This window comes from Pleurodeles waltl, chromosome 11 (assembly GCF_031143425.1).
Source record: "Pleurodeles waltl isolate 20211129_DDA chromosome 11, aPleWal1.hap1.20221129, whole genome shotgun sequence".
NCBI classification, from domain to species: domain Eukaryota; kingdom Metazoa; phylum Chordata; class Amphibia; order Caudata; family Salamandridae; genus Pleurodeles; species Pleurodeles waltl.
In genome coordinates this window covers 448,367,930-448,391,880 of record NC_090450.1, presented here as the reverse complement: position 1 = coordinate 448,391,880, position 23,951 = coordinate 448,367,930, and the positions used below count along the sequence as shown (strand labels likewise).

At 43.2% G+C, this 23,951-nt stretch overlaps 1 protein-coding gene across 1 annotated transcript in view; it reads left to right on the top strand.

Moving 5' to 3' along the window:
• LOC138266632 (calcium-activated potassium channel subunit alpha-1-like) overlaps window positions 1-23,951 on the top strand; it is a 101,355-nt gene that overhangs the window by 60,465 nt on the left and 16,939 nt on the right. The window contains exon 3 of the mRNA XM_069215452.1: window positions 16,634-16,737. Within this exon, the coding sequence (XP_069071553.1) occupies window positions 16,634-16,737 (104 nt within the window). The remainder of the gene's footprint in view (window positions 1-16,633; window positions 16,738-23,951) is intronic.

Here is a 23,951-nt window from a genome sequence, read left to right as displayed (position 1 = left end):
GCACCTCTCGGGTAGGAGAGTAGAGTTTTTGTGGCAGTCTCTCCTCGCTGAGGACCATGCAGGATTTGGTTCTCCTCCTGTCGGCTTTGCAGGAAGTGTTGAGTTGCTAGATGTCATTCAGGCGATACAGCACACACCAGCAGTGCGCCACAAAGGTGCTGGTGTCGATTGGAAAGGCACTACTGCACACAGTGACCACACGGCAAAGACAGACACGGCTGCCATTTCACAGCACCACGAAGGCAGATGTGCATGATGAACCGAAAGCAGCGGTGCACATGTTGATCTCTCGGTAAGGGCAGTCACGTTGACCGGGTCAGTGCATCATGAAGGCAGATGCACCTGACGAAACCAAAGCAGCTGTGCACATGCTTATATCATGGAAAAGATAGGCACGGTAGCCTGACTGTTGCAAAAATAAGTCTTTTATGGCCCTGAGACTTCAGGGAACATGGTGGAAGCCATCAAGCCCATGGAGAACCTTGGTTCTATGATGAAGAGATAGTCTTAGTCCTTCTCACTCGAGGCAAGAAGGCAGCAGGCCAACACAGCAAATCAAGTAGCAAATTGGCAATCCCTCTCATAGCACAGCATGCACTAAGGAGTAGGCCAACACAGCAATGCAGTTGCAGAGTGGCAGTCCCTCCTGGCAGAGCAGCAGTCTTTCTTCCTGGCAGAATGTCTTTGTCTCCAGTAGAATTCTCCATTGGTGAGTTTTGGGGTCCAGTTCTTATTTCCAAGTGCGCCTTTGAAGTGAGAGAAACTTCAAAGAGGACTTTGAAGATAACAGGGTCACTGTCCTTCCTTCCCTGGTGCCAGACACTCTACAGGGGGGTATGCAGCCCTTTGTGTAAGAAGAGGCAGAGCCCTACTCAGGTGTGTCAGCTCCTCCCACCCATATCAGCCAGATGATGGGCCACTAGGATGCAAATTTAACACTCAAGCTCCCTTTGTGTGCGATTTTCTAGGGGGAATGCAGAAAGCCCAGATGCCATCTACCCCAGACGTGTATTTAGAGATAGGCAGAGGCACAGAATGGTTAAAGTAAGAAAATGCCAACTTTCTAAAACTGGCATTTTCAGATTTACAATTTCAAATCTGGCTGCACCAAAAGGTATGATTTTAAATTGTGAGGCCAGGGACACCAAACTCCACATTTCTATCTTTTCCCAATTGAAAGTTATACTTAAAGGATGCTTCTGGGTAAACCAAAAGTTAACCTATGAGAGAACTAGGCCTTGCAACAGTGAAAAACAATTTAGCAGTTTTTCACTACACGGACATGTCAACCTTAAAAGTACATGTCCACATTTTTAAATACGCTGCACCCTGCCATTAGGGCTAACCACGGCCTAACTTTGGGGTGACCTATATGCAATAAAAAAAGGAGGGGTTGGGCCTGGCAAGAGGGTGCACTTGCCAGGTTAAATTGGCAGTTTAAAACTGTGCACACAGGCTCTGCAGTGGCAGGCCTGAGACAGGTTTGAGTGGCTACTGTAGCGGGTGGCATACCCAATACTGCAGGCCCACAAGTGGCATTTAATTTACATACCTGGGGACATATAATGCACTTGGACTTACAAGTAAATTAAATATGCCAATTGTGGATAAACTAATGTTTCCATGTTTAGAGTATAGAACATCTGCACTTTAGCACTGACCAGCGGTGGTAAAGTGCTCAGAATACTAAAAGCCAGCAAAAGTCAGAAAAACAGGAGGTCATAGGGCAAAAAAGTTAAGGGAAACCACACCAAAAATGCCTGGTCTAGAAGCACACAACAACAATTCATTACCAACCGGCATCAGTCTAGGCACGGGGTATCCCTGGCACTGTTCCCTTGGCATCTACTGGCATTAATGGTCATACCTTACTACCGCCAGGGATGGCCCAGCAGATTCAAAATAAACCAGGTAGTCAAATAGAACCAGAGGTAGGCAGTGCCCTTATAGAAAGAATATATCTCCCAGTGTGTCTAGGGATGGTAAAACCCATTACCACATCTCCGTAGTAGTGGAGAGTTCTGGGTTAATCACCTTGGATGATGGTAACCCTACCTCAGCAATACAAGCTTCAACAACCAAGCTGGCATGTGGGAATGTGGCTGGTCTAGCATCAAAGTATATATTCCAGAGTGGTGTCAATTCATAGATCAATTTGATCTTTTTCTCTTCCAGGAGACTTGGTCATTAAAGCCTCTTCTTCATTCAGGCTTTGTGAACATTAGCCACGAAGCTGCATCCACTGGGATGGGTATGCCATTTGGGGGAGTCACCTTCACTTGTGCATTTAAGGAGATCAAGTTGGGTTCCCCAGATATTCTGTGTACTAGTTGACTACTCGTCGGAATGAAGTTTATAATATGCATAATGTCTATAGTAGACCTGCAGGGAGTACAACTGAGTCCCAGGTTATAGATCTACTCAATGTTCATTTAGGTGCAGTGCCTGCCTCAGTGAGGAAAATAGTAGGGGGTAATTTCAACTGACAATTTGAACTATTGAATGCAGATTGTGTGGCCGTATCAGCAGAGGATAGTATATGGTCAATACAGGGGCTTCTAATCCTTCTAATTAAGAAAAGGACAGCACTGGCAGTGCAATTAAAAGCACTCACACTTTTGTACACAAAACAAATCTCATTGATTATATATTGCTGAACCTGAGGCAATAGCCCTACTTCATCAACATGAATATAATACTGCGACACAGAAGTGACCATAATGACCTTGTTTTAGTCCTTGGGATATCAATCCAGTCCATATCCAAAAATTGCACTAAACCTTTTGCCAGAAGGCTTAGATTGACGAACAATAAGCATAGAGTCAAATGGAGTACCATAAATCTCTACAGGCTCAGAGCCAACAGTATTGAGGGTCTAATGTTGATGGATATGAGATGGGAACAACTTGAGTTTCTGGGAGGGGCATGTACAGTACACAATCAACTGTTCCATAAGTGATTTCTTTTTTATTGAGACCAAGCAGACAGCAAAAAAGATAAGCCCCCACTCCGAGACGATAAACAATTTTAAGGCGCTATGATAGCCCTGGCTAATGCAATAAAGAAGCAAGACAGACTGCAGGAGGGCCTACAGAAAAACTATAATTGAGGTAAAAAGAAATTGGGATCAAGGGAAATGGGAGAGTCTATTAGCTGATGCTAGGAGGATAGACCATCCAATCCTTCTGGAGCATACTGTCTACCGAAAGCAAAGATGGCTTTTGCCCTATTAAGAATAGCCCCCACTCCGAGATGATAAACAATTTTAAGGCGCTATGATAGCCCTGGCTAATGCAATAAAGAAGCAAGACAGACTGCAGATCCAAGTCTCCAGGAGGGCCTACAGAAAAACTATAATTGAGGTAAAAAGAAATTGGGATCAAGGGAAATGGGAGAGTCTATTAGCTGATACTAGGAGGATAGACCATCCAATCCTTCTGGAGCATACTGTCTACCGAAAGCAAAGATGGCTTTTGCCCTATTAAGAATAGCATCCAAGCAAGCAATTGTTTTTTTTTTAGTCCTCATTCCCTGCTGGGAGAACTAGGGGATCTCTGATCTCTGTAGTGATCAGGAAGGGTTATTGACTGCTTGGCAACTCTGTGAAGGCAGGGCAATCCAGCCCCCTAATTCTACATTGGTGCTGCATGGGCTTATTGACCCAGGTGATCAGAGTGAGACCCAGGATATATCTCCTCTCAGAGTAATAGGCCATTAAGAAAAGTATCCCTGGTAAAGCTCCAGGGCTGGATAAGATCCCTGGGGACTTGTTTTTGTATGAAGCAGACATTTGGAGTCCCTACTTTGCAGTGATATTTAATGCTATAAAGAAAGAGATTCCCATTCCACCAACCTGGGCAGGGGCTGAAATCATTCCCATCTTTAAAAAGGGTTATCAAGATCTACCAACAAACTACAGACCCATAAGCCTCAATGATAGCCCTAAAAATTGTTTAGTGGGTTAATCATAGACAGACTCTAGGAATGGCTGACTACAAATGAAATATTGAATACTTTGCAAGCAGGCTTCTGTGAATGCACAAGCACTACTGATCAGGTGTTCAGGTTCCAGTTATTGTTTTGAATTTTTTTTTACATTAGCTGGTGGGTATCTTTATGTTGTTTTTATGGACTTGTGTTCAATCTTTGATCTGGTACCAAGATCCTCTCTCTGGCAGGTACTGTTTGAAATGAGAGTTCCCAAGTACCTGCTGGATGTTATGATTAGACTCCACGAAATCTATGTTGTGCATGTCAGATGTTGCCAAGTTGGCGATCTGACTGATCCAATCCCGATCAAAAGAGGTGAAAGGCAGGGTTGTTTACTCGCACTCACCTTGTTCACATTATATATCGATGATTTAGTCTCATTTCTGGATCAATGTGACAATGATGGCCCCTGCCTGGCAAACATGAGGGTTCCTACCCTCATGTTTGCTGATGACACCCTACTTCTCTCCAAAAGACTAATGAGCATGCAAAGACTACTGGATCACTTTGAATGCTTTTGCAGGCAGGGGAGATTCGAGATCAATGTAGGGAAAACCAAGTACACAGTCCTGAATGCTTGCCATACCACCAGACCCAAACCTACGTTAATGGAGACCCCTCTGGAGCATGTATGCAACTTTGATTTCTTGGGGATACTTACAGACCAGTTAGACTGGCATACCTTTTTGACCCAGCAGAGGGTTAAATTGGATCAAATAGCCAGGGGAAATGTGAAAGTGTCTCAAGGGTCACAGTTTCATCCTATCTCTTTGCAATCCAGATCTATAATCACCAGGCCCTAGTTTCAGCTTTATATTGTGCAGATTATGGGGACATAGTGATGCAACTACACTTTTAGCAGCAGAAAATCAATTTATGCATCAGTTGACAGGGTTGCCTATCAGCACCTCCCTACTCCCCATAGAATGGATCTAGGTCTTAGATCCATCTCTTGTAAGATAGGACTGAGACCCATCCTCTATTGGAAAAGAACATGAGCCACACTTCAGTTGTGCTCCTTCCGCCAGGGTTTGGAGGATATAGAGCACACTCTCGGCTCATGCAACATATCCTGGTTGAGATATGTGAAAGCAACTCTTGCAAAGAATTGGTGTGAGAGTCTTTGGGCCAATCCAGGGGGGGCTGGTGTAATTTTCAAACCACTTATTAAGTCTAACTATGAACAATACAAAGGTGAACTTACATACACCCATACAAAGCTTGGCTCTTTAACTGAAACCTTCCTCATAGTGAAGGATTCCTTTTGGAGAGCAATTTCTGGATGAGTTAGAATCTGCACCAACTAAGAAGCTGTTCTTGCAGTTTTGTAATGGGACATTGCTCTTCCACTATTATACTGCTAAACGGGTTTATAGCTCAAGGGTGGAGAATTGTGAGTGTCCATCTTGCTGCAATTCCAGAGAAATGCTTGAGCAAGCCATTTGTTATATATATATATGTATATATATATATATATATATATATATATATATATATATATATATATATATATATATATATATATATATTGTGCTCCAATCTGGGTGTCAGAGAACGCAAGGAGACCCTATGAATTATGAAATCTGACACTAGCCAATTGATGGCTTTTGCACTCTCTCAGTTTGTGTTCTTAATTTGGAGTATTAGACAGAAACTGAATATCTCACCGGAGACCTAAGGTAGCACCATTGTATGTAGTGCATAAAACTCACTATTTCTATTTTATACTTTATACTTTGGCCTGGGCTAATTAATTAATATTACTGTTATAAATTATGTATGATTTTATATCAGTTTAAAGATGTGTATACTTTATGTGTTTGAGATTGTCTAACATAATCTGATGTGTTTTTATTTTGACAATGTGATTTTATTTAATTGTGCTTTTATGGCATTCATGACAAAATAAAGTATTTGGAAAGAGTGTTCCCACAAACTAATGAAAACTCTCATCAAACATGGTGAAAGGAAATTGACAAGAGGTCTAGAAATGATAAAGGAAATTGAAGAAAAACTGGAAAAGAGCAAAAATATGGGGGAAGTGACATACGCTTTAAACATTATGGAAAAGAGATTAGAAAAACATGAATCAGATATACAAACAAGAAAGGCAAAGAAATTTAGTAGATATAGAGTAGAGTAAATTATGGGCCCTTGGACAAATGATACATTTCCAAAAAGATTTGACTCACTGTGTAGTAGACACATGATAGATAAAACAATGGAGAAAAATCTGATTCCTTCTGAGGAAGAAAGCTAAGAGGTTATTTCTGGAGATAAAGGTACTTTCTCTTCTTCTTCTTTTTTAAATCGGAGATTGGATTTTTCTCAGGAATTGAGACTGTTTCAAATGAGCACAAGACCACAAAGAAAGGGTTGGCCAAACAACATGATTCAAAGCTCTCAAAAAACAGGAGATCCCAGAGAAGAAACAAAAAGAAAAAGGGAAAACGGGAAAACGTAATACATGAAACAATGAAAGATGATAACCTTGTAATCGACTGAAAATAAATCTAAGAAAGGACATATAAAGCTTTCAAATAAAAGGTTACATTTTGTCCTGATATTAAGAATGACAAAGCCAATGCAAGAATTGACCTATATACATTTTCAGGAAATAAAAGCTAAAGAAATATTCTGTACAAAGAAACAGCAAACTTATAACTGAATGCCACCAAGAGATGTCCACTGTTTCTTTTGTTTTATTATTATTTATTTATTTTATTTTTTTGGACACACAGCGGTATAAGATTTCATCACAAAAAAGACATCATGATCAATACATAAATCTCAAATATCCATTATTAACATTTTTTATACACAGAGTAGAAAAATATTCATGTGAAAAAAGAAGGAAAATTCATTAGTAGCCTGATTTTTTTATCAGTCCACTCTCAGGGCCCTGAAGCCATGAGCACAATGGTGCCCACATTTTGGAACCTTTTTTCCTAGCTGCGACACCCTTTATACTATATAAACAGTATTCCAGATGATATGCAGATAAGAGCTGCGTAATCCATTGATTCCAAGACGGAGGATCAGATTCCCGCCAATCAGACGCAACACATCCACGTAATACAGACATTGGCAAGAACAAAAAATATCTTGTTTGGTTCTTACAGACAGACTCATCAACCCCAGCAACACCAGTTGAGGTGTTAAATTAATATTCTGTTTCAAAACTTCTTAAAAAATTCCGATATTTCATTAATAAGCCTTGACAATTTCCCACAATTAATAAACATATGGCAAAGATCTGCCTCCAAACTTCCACATCGCGGACAGGTGTTGCCCACTCTTTTTCCCCAGCTACCAATCTTGGCCGGTGTATAATATAAGTTATACAAAACCATGTAATGCTGGGCTTGTGGCCCGGCCGACAATAAGACATTCTGAGCCATGTCCATGGATTCAAAAACTGTAGACTCTTTAGCGCCTACCCGCAATTCCCATTTCTTAACAAGCAGTACCACATCATCCTGTTCTAGATCTAGGAGAAGCGGGTACAAGTTCATAATAGTACAGCCTCTGGGTTTACCCACAGCCTCCATCAGCTTGATCCTACCCCCACATGGGTTGTGTTTAAAGGTAGTTAATAAAAATTCCTAATCCGTAAAAATTTAAAAAAGTCTCTGCTGTCTAAGACAAACTCTGCATTTAAATCCTGAAATGTCTTTATATGACCTCCCTCGAAAAAAATGTCCCCCACTTTCTGAATCCTGTGAATAGCCCATCCTATACAATACCTATCATCGAAGATCTCTGGAAACATAGGTGTGTTCCAGAGCGGTGTGTAGTAGCAAACCCGCCCCATCCCTATCTTGCGCTTGACCTGCGCCCATACCTTAAACGCAGATCTGATCATTTTGAATTTAACCTTCTTGTAGTAGCTAGGTTCTAAAATTCGTAGGAAGACTTCCTCTGCCTCCTTAGCCAAAATTAGTGTATAGATTGAGGGAAGAGTATCTTGCATTGTTCTATCCATGAAATATAATAATGTCTGTGCGTATTGTAATACAGCCGCCAGATAATATAATTTGAAATCAGGGAGCGCCCATCCCCCTCTCTCCCTTGGAAGCGTTAAAAAGCGACAAGCCTGGCGTGCTTTTGTGTAAGACCATATAAAAATGACTAGTCAGCCATTCCATTTGTTTAAACCATTCCTGCCCAATTTCTAATAGTATAGATCTAAAAAAGTATAGCACTTTAGGTAGAAAGGTCATTTTAATCACATTACAGCGTCCCATCAACGAGAGATGCAAATTATTGATACTGTACAGGTCCTTCTTGGCCTTTGCTAAAACCGGGGCCAGGTTTATTTCTACTATCTCATCAAGGTTAGCCGTCAGCTTGACTCCTAGATATTGGACCTGAGTCTTTTTGCGGTCATCCTCAAAAACTGTCCAGCCATTAACTAATATTTGACATTTAGTTTTATTCAGTAAGTAACCGGACACCATTCCAAACCGTGCAGCCTCATATTCTATTTCCGGTAAAGCGTTTGTGGGGTCAGTTGTAACGACTGCGATATCATCTGCATAGGCAGTATTTTTGCGCTGCCCCCTATCAATTCCACTGGGCTAATCTGCTTATTGTTAAGCAGTTTCCTTATCAAAGGGTCAATATATAGGGCAAACAGCAAAGGTGAACATGGACAGCCCTGCTGTGTGCCTCTCTTAATAATGATGGGAGCTGATTTTAACCCTGCTATTTGCATAGTGGCAGTAGGGTTGTGATAAAGCTGCTGAATGGCCTTAGTAAACCCAGGGCCAATATTGTTTTTACGCAGAATTGTCCATAGGAAAGGCTAATGGACCCGGTCAAATGCTTTTTCCGCGTCGAGCAGCATAACTGCCATTGGAAGCTTAGCCACAGTCCTGGCATCCAACAGCGTGATGACACGTCTAATATGATCGGCTGTGCCTTTTCCAGGGATAAACCTGTGCTGCCACAGAGATACAAGATTAGAAATCACTGAGCTTAATCGACTAGCCAGTATCTTGGCATAAATTTTGGCGTCACTTTTAATTAAAGAAATCAGGTGATATGAGCCCGGTAAATGCGGCTCCTTGTCTTTTTAAAAAAAAACTATTATCTTGGCCTCTTCCCATAAAGTCAGTTGAGGGGACCCTGACTGTATTTCAAGAAGTAAACTGAGTAGTTCCTTCCGTAATTCTAAAAAAAAACGTTTTATAGAACTCAAGTGAAATCTGATCTACCCCGGTTGCTTTACCGCTTGCCAGAGCACTGATTGCTATGCCAATTTCCTTGGCTTTCAGAGGGGCTTCCAGCTCACTCTTATCTCCCTCCTGCAGCTGTCCCAATGGAATATTCGCCATATTTAAGAGCATGTCCTCCTCCCGGAGTTGCCCTTCTTGTGAATATATTTTTGATAAAACTGTCTAAATACTTCTAGAATTTCAGGGCCACTGCTAACTAATTGCCCTTCTTCATTCTCAAGTGTTCTAATGCTGCCATGCCAGCTGCTTACCAACTTTCTCACTAAATTCATAGCATTCCTGCTGATGTGCCAGAAATTTAGCAGCTGCCATTTCCATATAGATCTTTACGTCCTCTGGTTTTGTGGCAGTTAATTTGTGTGAAATATCTGAAGTCTCTCCCTTCCTCCGCATCTCCTCCCCCAGTCGTTGCTCAGTTGCAGTCAGCTTTATCTGTATTAGCTTTAATTGTTCAGTGCGCAGTCTCTCTTTTCTCACTGCGTACCTCAGCGTTTCTCCTCTAACGGCAGTTTATCCCATACTGTATGGCAAGGGGCAAATCCCCGATTTATCTTGAAAAACTCTGGGATCCAGACTTTTATTTGTTGTACATGCACTGGGTCTACTAGTAGTGCTCTATCGAAAGACCAAGACTTAACTTGTGACCCTTCATTCCCTAGATCCACCACCAAAACCAACGGATTATGATCCAGTATAATCCTGGGATATCTCTCAATCCCTAATCCCTTTCGCAGAGTTGCTGAAACAAAAAAATAATCTAGCCTGACTGATTTATTATGTGGAAAAGAGAAAAAAGTATGGCCTGGTTCTAGTTGCCTGCACTTCTGCCAAACATCAATCAGCCCATAATTTAACACTAATGTCTGGAGTGCCCAAAAAACTTTGTTTTTTTTACCCTGGTATGTCGTTTGCTCTTGAATGGGGGTTTCATTATCCAAATGTATATTAAAGTCCCCACATATTAGAACCGGGGTTGCCCAAGATACAAGTACTGTGTTAACTAAGTCCAAAATTTCCAGATTTAATCCGTAAATTGAGCAAATTGTAAACTTGGACCCTCTAGCAAAACATTCCAGCAGAACCACCGACCCGATTTATCCGTAAACTGTTTTACAGCCACTAGGAACATAATTCGTGTAAGTATGGCCCCCCCTCTGGTAGTAATGTCCTGGTTTGTATGTGCCACTAGTTTCCATCCAGGAAATTCCATCAAATGCTTCTGAGTGCCTGCATTAGGTGTCTCCTGCATGCAAATAATACTGGCCTTAAAGGCCTTAAAGGCCTTAAAGGCTTCCCTTATCTGCTGGCGTTTTCTACCATCGTTGAGCCCACAGACATTCACTGTAGCTGTACGCATTTTATATTCCTGACCCATATTTTACCCAACCCATCTTCTCTCATACCCTGCTTGGGCCAGCACATGATCTTTTCAGATTCTGCGTTAAAGAAACCCCTCACATTGTTACCATCCTTCCCACTGTATGTCCCTTTACACCCTCTCCCCCTTCCCTGATCAGTCCCAACCCCCTCCTCTAGGCCTGTAAGATGGAAGTCGTCCACCGCACCAGCCCAGCCCGCTAATAAAACTAACAGAATCAAAGTTCTTCTCCACCACCACAGTTCCCACCTATGCCTAACAACAATCATAGTAGAAAAAAAGGGACAAAAGAAAAAAAAGCACATAACACAAAAAAGCAGCAAAATTGAGCATGGGGGCCTCCCTTTAGACAAAAGAAACATAATTCCATAGTAAACTTTCAACCCTCCCTTCTCCTAATCACCCAGACCCATAGATCAATTTAATTTCCACCACTGTTGCTGCTTCTTAATTGCTGCAAATATTCCCCTGCTTTTATTTCAGATACAAAAGTACGCATTGTTGATTTGTAGATGATTTTTAACTGAGCAGGGCTTAGAAGATACGCTTCCACCCCTGCCTCCTGAAAAGGTGCAATCAACTGCCTTAACCGCCACCGTCTCTCTACCGTGGCATGTGCAAAGTCTGGTCTTGAAAAAAAAAGATAATCCCTCTACATTTGTCTTTAGATTGGGTCGGGTTTTTTCAAACACTATCTGTCGCAGCAAGAAATTGCCAAAGTATATAATAATGGTCCTTGGATAGTTCTGTCCTCCAATAATATCATATATATATATATTTTTAAACAGTGGAAATCGATGTGCTCTCTGAATCTCTGTCTCCTAATTCCATTCAAGAAGATCTGGGAAAGCTTTCTTAAACAGCGACACTATGTAGGCCCTGGTGTCTTGCCCCTCCAGGCCCTCTGCTATGCCCAAAATCCGAAGATTGTTCCGCCACTGGCAATTCTCTGCATCCTCTAGTTTTGACTGGATATCCAAGATCTGCTGTCCCTGTGTGGCCGTTTGTGTGACTGTAGCCTTAACCTCTGTCTCCAGCGCCTCAGTACGAGTCTCCATTGAAGTAATACAGGTACTTATATCCTGACAGGACTTTACCACTCTTTTAATAAAAGACTGCAGTTGTCTGTTTGCAATTTTGGCCTTCCTGCTCTCCTTCTGAGCTTGTTTATGGTTATGTACCATAGAATGGTAAATAAGCACCAGCGAGGGGGCTCTGGCCTGTTTTGAGAGCTCCATTATAGATCCTGTTGGGATATCATTAAAACTGTCAATCTTTGAAAATACCTGCTTGGTGGCCGTATAGTCCCACTGAAGTTCACCTACACCTTCTTGATCATTTGGCTGCACCCCCCTAGGCATTATCACTGGCTTACCCCCAGTGCTAAGCCGTTCAATTGATTCCCTTCTGCAAGTCAGTTTGTTGGACCCCCAAATACTGGCCGGGGAGCTGCATTCTGAATCTATATCTGTTAATGGGATCTCTTCATCCGAGTCCTTTGACTGGTCAGATAGGGAAAAAAACCTCTCTGCAGTGTCCGCTTGTCCACAATCACCTTTAATCCCCATTAGCTTATCCTCCTTCCCCCTATAACTGGAGCTCGATGCTTTAAATTCAAATATTGGGGGAGTTTTTTGCCCATCCTCGATCTCTTGTAGTGTCTCATTTTGAGTTAAGCTGCAGGTCCCTGCACCACTACTGGTCTCTCTCAGTTCAGTAATCCCGTCCCTCAGCAACCAGGAGTTTGTCGTATCAACATCGCACGAGGGCCCCCCCTCCCTGCCACCATTTTTTAGGGTCGTGCCTGTCTCATCCAGACTGTCCGTCCCTCTGGCCACCTTTCCTGTAGAAAGTGTCTGGTCGCCGTTGTCCTCCAAGGGGCCAGCTCGATCATCGCATAGTTCTTTTTGGGGGGGTCCATTTTATCTTCCCTATTTGTTTAAACATTGCAGGGACCTGTGCAGCATTCCCCAATGATTTTTCCATCGCCGGCGCTCCTGGCTGTGCTCCTTTTCCTTGAGCGCCTGTTCGATCTTTCAAAGGGGGTGTGGGATGTTTCTTCTCTTTCCTCACCGCGGTGGTATCCAGTCTTTATGGTTTTAGGTGCCGTTAAGAGCCAGCCACACAGAGCCGTGCCTCCGGAGTGGGCACAGCAACCCGCCAGCAAGAAGCAGGGCAGCGACCGCCCCAGCACGGCTCAGGGAGCCGCAAGCCGAGACAATCGGTACACGGCGCCCCCTGCCACACACCTTGCCGCGCACCGCCTTTCCAACAATCACGCCGCACACTGCCCGGAAAACACAGCCACCGCTCCGAAACTGCCTGCAATCATCCCGCGGGGTGTGCGCGGCCGAGCAGCGGGAGCCGCCGTGGCAGCCATAAGCAAGCGGGACGGGCTGGAATGCTGGCCCAAATCAGCCAGATCTACCGGCTGCCATCTTGTATCCCTAGAAATGCCTTTTTGGTGCAGAGATGTCCACTATTTCAATTACATTTGGAACACGTTAAAGCATTATGGAGTCTTGAAAGTGATTCATATCATGATGATATGACAACTGCAATTGACAAACTAAAAGATACAGAGTACTGTGGAATGATGGTCATTTCAATTAGTGAAACAACAGCTAGCAAATGTGAACTTAAATCCATCTTTTGCCCACAATTTCCATCTGCCAATAATCTGTACCTAAATGAGATTATGATAGATAGTCTGAATAAGCATGCAGAGAAGTCGCAGAAAAATTAGATACAAATTAAAAGAAATTATATGACTAAAGAGGGATGGTCAGCGCTTAAAGATCTACAAGAAGATTGTAATTACATTTTCAAAGCCTCAGATAAAGGAAAAAACATTGTACTATAGGATCACCAAAAATACATTTAGGAAGTAATGAGACAGTTATAAGTACAACAGCATTAGATAAAACTAGAGAAGAACCCTAACGCCCTATATACCACAGAATTCAATTTTAGACTAATTAAGTAGAGAGAGGTGGGTCTAGGAGATGAAGAGAAATATAGTTGTTTGAAGGTTGATCATTCCATCACACCTGCTATTTACTTTGTCCCCAAAACCATAAAAATATTGAAAATATTGGTCTCTCCTGGAAAACACATCTAGATTCATTGATATTTTCCTTATCTGATCACAGTACCATTGTATTTGTGAGATTCCACAGACTTTCTAAATAAAATGAATGAAATCCCCTGGCAATCGAATTATTGGGTAGCCACAGTTGAAGTAGTAAAATCTAACTTCCATCGAGCTCAATAATGGCAAAAAAACATGTGAGTAAGTCTAATGGAACATTCTAGAATGTTGTTGGGGATGCTTAAATTCTGTCTAACACATACTGATTTTTTTATTTAATGGCAATTACTACCTTCACACCAAGTAACAGCAATGGGTACTTCTTTTTCCCCCCACTTATGCAAACTTGAAAATGGGATGATGAGAGGCAAAAACAGTTTGGGCAGAACAAAATTTCGACTGGATCAAGTGAAACTTTGGGTCTACCATATCAACGATCTTATCATAATATGGAAAGGTCATAAATATGACCTGGAGAATTTTATCAAACCCTTCAACACTAATGATCAGAACTTACAATTCATTAATTAAATCATTGCACAGCAACTACATTACTTAGATATCGAAATACAGATCAAAGACAACAAAATGTGTTCAGGAATTGATAGGAAGATCACCAGCTGTAACAGCATTTTACATTCTAATAGCAGGCACCCAACGGTGTTAAAATGGAGTGTGCCGTATGGTAAATTCTTAAGAGCCTAACGTTAACTGTTCTGAATCTGAAGATTTTGAAGCTCAGGCACAAGAAATGTTCATAATTTCAAACAAAGAGGGTACCCAATAACAGTTTTAAATGATGCATTGGAAAGCGTGTGTCAGAAGAATACAGCTTATCTATTGGTACCCAAGAGGAAAGCATTTCAGAAAGTAAAAATGGGAAAATAAGAGATATTACAGATTATAAAACATCCCAAAAGGAAATGAAGAATTTTCTGAGAGATAACTGGAAATCTAATGACTTACTTAACCCCTATTAATCAGAACAGCCACAAGTGACATACAGCAAAGTAGCTTCCTTAGGAGATCTACCACTACATAGCTTCATGTCAAGTATTAAAAGGAATACACCAAACTGGCCAATACATAGTTAAGGGAATCAGGGGAGGTGATTTGGAACTCATTCTAAGAAGTGAGTCAAGACTGATTATCCTGATAGGAACAAAAATCCCTTGAGGACTGTATACAGATGCAGAACCTTATGTGCACCTATAAAAGGATTTTGTGGAATATAATTTTGAAAAACATATAGGAACCTTGTTTCCCCTTTTTTTGTTTATGGGCACATGTACTTTACCACAAGATGTTTATATTCACTATTTCAAAAGAGGACATCTTGGTGAGTTAGGATGCAAATTTGAGAATTATGGGGGTCATTCTGACCCCGGCGGTCAAGGACCGCCGGGGCCAGGGTCGGCGAGAGCACCGCCAACAGGCTGGCGGATCTCCGCAGGGCATTCTGACCGCGGCGGTTTGGCCGCGGTCAGAAAGGGAAAACCGGCGGTCTCCCGCCGGTTTTCCGCTGCCCTGCTGAATCCTCCATGGCGGCGCAGCTTGCTGCGCCGCCATGGGGATTCCGACACCCCATACCGCCATCCTGTTCCTGGCGGTTCGCCCGCCAGGAACAGGATGGCGTTATGGGGTGTCGAGGGGCCCCCGTAAGAGGGCCCCACTTTGAATTTCAGTGTCTGCTGAGCAGACACTGAAATTCGCGACGGGTGCTACTGCACCCGTCGCACACCTTCCACTCCGCCGGCTCCATTCGGAGCCGGCTTCATCGTGGAAGGTTGTTTCCCACTGGGCTGGCGGGCGGCCTTTTGGCGGTCGCCCGCCAGCCCAGTGGGAAACCCAGAATGACCGCCGCGGTCTTTTGACCGCGGTACGGTCTTCTGGCGGTCCCAGCCAGGCCGGCGGCTACTGCCGCCGGCCGGGGTCAGAATGACCCCCTATATCTGAATCGTAGAACGCCATTGTGAAAGCTGCCAGAAAAAATGATTGTTAGCTGCCATGCATTCAGTATTTCATAAGAAAGAGTCGTTATTTGCAATTACACTTATAGAAACTGTTGATTTCAATTTTGAATAATATATCTTTCATATCAATATTTGTTGCAAGTAGCACTTTACTTTTGTCCCGTATAGGGTTGATGTTTACATTGGGAGGTATTTGCACTTAACCTTGCACTTTTAGAATTGTTGGTCCCAATTTCGAGCAGATAAGATGTACAACAATATTGATTGCATGTAGCACATAGTACTTTATGCCTGTCCCTCACAGGGAAGAGAAAGAGAGAGGGGGGTAGATAGATAGATAGATAGATAGATAGATAGATAGATAGATAGATAGATAGATAGATAGATAGATAGATAGATAGATAGAATTCAGTACAACTCAGAGCAAAATAGCTCGAAATTTGTTCAAATAATGTGTATCTTAGTAATATATTGAAACAGGTTTACCTACAAGTATATTTTTCACTTTTACAACCTTATCATGAGGAAAATAAATGTACAATCTCTCATTTATCCATGTTATAAATTTACATTATCACACAGATAGATAAGAGAGCCAAGATGCATGATGATTCCAAATGTAAAACTGTTCAATTGGTGTACCAAATACAGACCACTTTAAATTCCAGAAAGATCTAAAAAAATATTCTTTCACATAATTCTTAAATTCTATAGATTTACATCAGAAATCAGTGCAATGTATTAATCATTAAGAAATACAATAACATCGGAAATGTACTCTGCGTTTATTCTTACCAAGAAGCTGTTAGCTCCCCTTTCCTTCTTTTGTGTTTTTTTCCTTCATTTATTGTCATCCAGAAGTGAGAAGGTGAAAAGCATGCAATGCCTTAACAATCACTACTAAATATATAATAAATAAATGAGTTAGTTAATGGCTGCTTTAATTATTCTTTTTTGCCAGAATCTGACATTTGGAGATGTTTTTTCTAAAGCCTTAGTCTCATTTGGAATTTTATGCTTCGGCGTATATCGCTTATTTGAAGAACCTAACCCACTCTCAAACAGGTAAGCTCACATTTTCCTTTCAGTTGACTGTTTTCATAAAGAACTAGTCCATCTGTATTATACTTAATTTAACAGTGTTGGATTTTTGTTAATGATTTTGAAATTGCCTTCAAGTGCAAAATGAGTAAAAACCTTCCCTTTCAACTTACTGCATGCACAATCAGATTTGCACTTGACTCAATGGATGGTATCAATTTTATTTATTTATTTTCAGACTGGGACATGATTATTTTTTAAATCAGTTCTCAACTCGCATAGTTTGGAAACATTTTTTAGACCAGCACTCTAAATAGTTTCCCCAATCCTTATTGTTGTTCCCTCTAGCTCTTTACTAACATCTTTAGCGTTTCTAACCATTGTACTACAGGCTGAACTTTATCTGATTTCTAATCTCATATCAATTAAAGTGTATCGCACAGAAGGAGAAAGAATACTAACTTGAGTTTATTCTAATTTAGAATTGATCACTTCATGTCATACAAAAATAGTTGAGTTTCATGGGATTATTTCTGTCTGTGCCCACCAGTCTTCCATAACTAAACAAATTAACTAGGAGAGAACTAGACACCTGTTTCATCCTCCTTGAAGTCCCTACTTTGCATTTTGGGATCACTTTGGTGATATTTTTAGAAAGCAGTAGCCTTTGGCAAAGTAAAGACACCTTTTCTTGCCCAATACTAAGTGATTTTGGCCCTCATTGTGGCATTGGCGGCAAATTCTGAATACTGCCACCAGATTCCGACACACACGCAAAACCGTCAGAAAACTGCCACAACCACAAATCCTCCATACCCACTGAACGTGATAAACTGTCAGAACTACCACCCCTACCATTATGCCACCAATACTATGCCCTCCAAATAATGACCCACGAATCACCACAGCAGAGATTCAACAATGGTAAACTGCTGCGGCGGATAAGGCCACCCAAATACAAAAGAAGACAACATTGGCCAGAACAAAAAACCCACACCTCACATACCCACCAATAGCACAATAAAACACACTCCCACATCACACACAATCCTTTGCTAACGTGACAAGACGGATACACTTTGCAACACTAACACAAAAGAGAACTGCACACACATATCACAACTACCTAGTCATCCCACATGCACCACAAACCCCACCAAATCACACATCACCCTCTGCCCAACACAATACCCATTTCCCCTCAATTGCACCCCTTTTTCACCGATGAGGAGTTGCAGGTCATGGTTGAGGTAATAATCAGGGTAGATCCACAGTTGTTTGGAGCACAGGTCCATCAGATATCCATTGCCAGGAAGATGGAGCTATGGTGGAGGATCGTAGACAGGGTGAACGCCATGGGACTACATTCATGCACATGGGAGCAATGCACCAGCTCGCCATCTAGAGGACTAGCAGTGGACCCCCACCTCCTCCCCCACAGCTGACAGCATGGGAGGAGCAAGTCTTGGCAATCCTGAGGGACTTACTGGAGTAGCCGGAGGACTGGACACTGATGAGTCAACATTTACTACCTATCACCCCCATACCCCAATGCCACCACCACCCCTCACCCTGATACCCATCACCCCACTCCATCCCACAGTGCATCACCACAATTAACAAACCTAAATGGCAAGCCCTCCATGCCATACCCGCTGCATGGACATCCCTTCCAGCCCTGAATGTACACCCGCCACCAATGCATGTACAGCATGGAGAACTAACAATCCCACAATCCATCACCATACACAAACAAAGGTGACAAGGCAACAGCAATAGTATAGTGGAAACTAGTGATGCAGAATATGTCACAGACATGTAGCATAATACACCACTTACATCCCCAGAGGTGCCCCAGCCAAACTCACCGGCGAGGAAGTGCCACGGCAAACCAGTCCCCCACCAGAAAATGCCCCCAGTGATGACAGCAACTCTGGAGCTGTGGGCCTGGATGAACTCCCTGGCCCATCAGGGACTGGTGGTCAGTTGCCTACCCCGGCCCACACCCAGTCCACTACAGAGCCTCCCCCCTCAGAATCCAACATCACTGCAGCCACCCAAAATCCCCAGACCTCTTTCCCCAGGAGATATCAATCATTAGTGTGCCCACCTCCACAGGCAACCCATTCCACACCTCACAGGCAGGACAATGAGGGTCCTGGGGTCAGTGGGAGTGGGCACACCGCTCAGGGGAAACAGGCACAGAGGACCAGGGATGGTCGGAGAACAGCTGTGCGCAAGGGGGTGGACAGGCCCAGGGAACCAACTGCCCAGGAGGCACTCACTAATGTCCTGGGGTCTTACCAAAAATCCCAGGACAAGATGGGTCAGGTGATAAACATCCAACCAGCGGCTGCAGGGGGAACACCACCAGGAGATCAAGAAAGAATTACAGGCCCTGAACACCACCATGGTCTCCATTGCAGGGGTGCTGGGTGATCTGACCAACATCATGAGGGACTACACAGCACACCAGCGGGCCCCTTCCACTAGCCAGTTTACTGACCAGCCCTTCACGTCTGCTGTAGCTAGTGCACAGAAAGCCCTACCACAGGACCCACAGGCCACCATCACCCCTCCCCCTGCAGAAGGTAAACCATCCCACAAATAGTCCCTGCGACCCAGATAGACACCAGAGACAGTTGCCAAGACCACATCCAGGAAATGCGACCCTCTGAATGTCACCGTTGTGTTCCTCTGTGTCACCTTGTACACCTTGAACTGCTATTGCTCCCCTTCCTATGGCCCCTTGGACACTGGACGTGTGCTACAAACAGACTGGCCCACTACACTGGACTATTCCCAACCATCACCCCACTCTAAGAACTAAGGCAATATGGGCCTCGTCAGTGGCCCCAATTACATGTGGTATGTGTCTCATCGCATAGAGTTCAGCCTTCACAGTGGGTAAATCCTCTGCCTGGGGGAATGCAATGTAGCTGCATATGTGTATGAGCAAGGATGCCAAACCCCTTGCAAGCACAATAGAGAACATTGGCTGTGACATTCCCGAATCCAAGCCCACTGTCACCTGAAAAGAGCCAGTTGCCAGAAAATGGAGCATGAGATTGTGTGCACAAGAGGGGGTATTACTGTTGTGCAACGGACAGCTGGTAGCAAATCAGGCTCCAATTGTGCACACAGCTCTGTGATTGTGGCCCTGTCCAGATGATAGGTGAGTATGATGTGCCTGTCCTACAGTGTAGCCAAGACCACAAGGGGTCTGTACACAGGTACTTACCTCCTCTTCCTATTCCTCTGCAGTGGTTGGTACTTAAAGGACCCAAAAGTAAGAAGGGAGTGACAACAGGAACCATTAACATACTACAGCAGTGTACACAGAGCATGCTTGTATTGTAGTGTGGTTAGGTATATGTATCCTTTGCGCGTTTGCTTCAGGCGTTAGGCCTTTGTGCACCCTGCCCTGGGTGTATTTTTATTCCTTTGCTTGCAGCATTGAGCCCCTGTGCACTTTGCTCTGAATGCATTTTATTCAGCTTCGTACTGTTATTTTTCAAATAGCCAGTTCTACGGTCTTGTTTTATTTTCCAGTATCATACTGTTTAGCCTATTTCTGTGCTGGAGTTCTCAACAACACATTCTTGTTCACTCTGAGCTCCAGTCAAGGATACAGTCTGGTACATTGCCGATAGAAGTGGTAGGAGTTTAGTCTTTGAATACATTCTTGCGTAGGGACATTTTGTGATCACACTGACATGTTAGTTATAAAAACACTTCCTTGTCCTAATACACGAGGGAGATTCCGACCAGGGAACCACAACTAGGCGCTGACTGCCCTGTTGCAGATGCTGAACCATATCGCAGGCCTTTGCTCAGGTATGAGGGTTGATGTCTTCCCAGGGAATCTGAAAGGCAAAGTTAATAGCTTAACATGCTGTGCTCGAAATATAACTTACTGAGAGAGAATAGAATCTATTAACACCATGATAGCGTTGTTTTTATGTTTCACTCTCATAGTGACTATTTCAATCCTACTGTGTTGTATGGTTCTGATTATTGCGGCTCATGCCTTAATATCTAAAATACAGTCGTTTTATTAAAACCAATCTATAAAACTTAAACTGCCTTTGTCATTTGTATATGAGATCATACTGTAAATGAGACAGCTGGTTGGGACCTGAGTGACCACGACTTCCCTGAGAAGTTCTATAGATGTCATGCGCTCGGCTGCCTAATCATCCCTTCCCCTTGGGAGAGATGAGGCACTGCTAGTTAGCCGGAGCAAAACCGGATTAAAGGTGACAGAGGTCCTTCCAAGTGGGTAAGACTCAGTCCCCCACACCAGGAACAACCCTGCTACCTAGAAATCCAGTAGTCTCATTTAGGATAATGAGAGCCCACGCAACATGGCGCCTCCAACGATTGGTCTGGCTCTAATTTTCGGGTCCGGCTGACTCTCTCGGTCTCATATATATTTTGACTCCTCGGTTCCGTTAACGGAGACGTCCGTGGCACTGAGGATTTCCGCCACCACAATTTAGGTGCATCCTATTTTTTTGTGGTTGGTTGTTCAAGCTTGAACTTTGAAAGGAAAACCCCAATATTGGTGTGCCTTCTCTGACCCAGTGCTGTTTTTATAATGGCGAATCCCCAAGTAGTAAATGTCGCACTTAATATGCGACAACCGCTCACAGGACATCTGATAGCACATGGTCTGACGAACCAGGGGGGTCCGGTCACTTTTGTGGTGGACGCCCATGCAGCCTATAGAATAGAGGTTTTTTATTCTTGGGTCGTATTTCCAGCAGTTGATGGGGGTACAAACACTTTTCATGAATACACTATTGCGAACGTCCCTGGACAATACAGGTCGTATGCATATTTAGAGATACCTTTATCTTATCAAGAACACCATAATTGGCTTGATGGCGCCCTCCCACACACAGTAGCACGGGTTAGGTTAGGTCCGCTGAGTAATGATGGTCCTACCTGGCCTTCATTGGCTACATATACACCTTATCCGGCGGTTGCTAACTTGGCGGTGGCTGAAGTTCGTCGTTTATATATAGATTTAGCGACTACATATAGAAGATTAGTTCAGTTTGTAATGCAGACACTGAATACGAACGCAGCGCGTGCTGCTCTGGCGCAACCACATGCAGTGGTTCCGGGTATCAATCCGGCCACTGTACACTCAGTTATGGGTAAAGTACCGGCAAAATGCGAGGAAACTCCGTTTTGGCTGGCGCAAAAAATTAATACACTGGAAGCAGTATTTCCCCATACGGGACCTCAGGATAAACATAGAATATTGACGATGTGTTTGGCGTCTGGAATGGTTCCTACTGTGGACCATTGTAATAAATGAGGCATGGTGTTTGCCGCGCTCTACACTACAGCACACGGTACACCCACATTAGCTAATCTACCGGAAGTGCTAAAACAAATTCAAGATGAATATGGGGCTGCCCCAGCCTTAGATTTAGGGATGCAGCTGATGGGCAATTTTGCCGCAGTTTCTTCTATTATATTGAGTAATCTCAAAGGGGAGGCTGTGGCACTAGCGGTGCGTATGCGTCTTCGAGACATCCCGCAGCTTAATCAAGAGCGGGAGCTGCCAAGGATAATAGCGGAAACATATTCAAGTATCGGTCGTGATAGCCTAGGGGCTTGACCGCAAAAAGCTCTGTTGCAGGGTAAAAATAGTAAGGAGTCTGCTAAAATACAGCAACCTGAGGGTACTAAGAAGCGCTGGGAGAAAAAACAGCAAACACCTAAAAAAGAAAGGGGAGAATCTCCGCGGCCGGAGACCCCGCAGACTAGGTATAATCTCAGGAATAGGGATAATTTGAAAACGGCTGATAGATATCAATATTCTGATACACGCCAATCTCGTTCCTTTCAGGACTCATCGGAAAAGAGAAATGAGAGAGGTGGGCTGTCAGTGCGGAGAACAGAGTACGTGAAACCGAGACAGGAATCACAACGCTCAACGGAGGTTTCTATCAAGAAAGAAGAGAAACCATCCCAACAAAAACAGCAATTTAAAAAGAAGAAAGTGGCGGCAGTCTCAGTCAGACATGCCACACAAGAAGAGGGTTCTCTTGAAGAACAAGACATGGGCGTTAGCACTGTTAGACAGCGCGGCAGAGGTCACAATAGTTCGCCGGAATCTTCTAGAGCATCTGGAGGTGAAAGCAACTGATGACTTCATACAAGTCGAAACAGCAGATATGCGTGCCTCTGATCCCGATAGAGTTTATACAGTAACTTTGCAATTAGAAGGGGACATTGAGCGCACTATAAACACCATCTTTTGGGATTGTGTAGTCAAATTATATGACATTCTGCTGGCCGAACAGGATTGGCCCCCAGACTTTGTTCGCGACTGTCCAGTTGGGGAGGAGGTTATTACACCCTCATTCTCACCACTTGTTCCGGGAGAACTTGCAGAGTCCTATAGTATCAAATGGGCTCTGGCACAAGCGCCCGCCTTATACAGAAATCATGTGGGGTGGGATAGGGATCCACCTTATCATGTAATTCCAATAAAGGGCGAACCTCAGCCGCAACCGCAGTATCCTATAAAATTTGAGGCAAGGGCATCGGTAAGGAAAATACTCACAGAGTTGGAGTACCAGGGAGTTATTGCACCCTGTGTCTCGCCGCTGAATAATCCCTTATTTCCTGTAGCTAAACCGGACCATTCTTATAGGATAGTGGTGGATTACAGACATTTAAATGGACATACACGCACATATGCAATACAAAATTCACACAGCGCAGCGCTCATGAATAATATTGTGCATAAGAAATACAAAACGACTTTAGATATCTCAAATGGATTCTTCTGCCAAAATATAGCACCCGAAAGTAGGAATTTTACAAGCTTCAGTGCGTTTGGCTCTCAGCAAAATTTTTGTTGTTTGCCTCAGGGGTATAAGAATAGCCCAGGACTGTTCTCGGCTTGGGTGACTGAAATTTTGCACGAGTTGGACCCTGCGGCTTTGCCATATGTTGATATATAACTGACAGATGATGAGTTGCTACAACATTTAAGACGGGTAGCCCGCATTGTTGTGGGTTTTGCCGATATTGGCTACAAATTTAATTTCAAAAAATCAAAAATTGCCTTCCTCAGTGTCATTTTCCTGGGATATGAGCTGTCCAATGAGGGCAAGAGCTTAGCGCCACACTTTTTGGAAAAATGTGCACAGTTGCAACCTCCTAATACGATTCGAAAACTGCAGTCATTATTGGGATTTCTAAATTTTGGC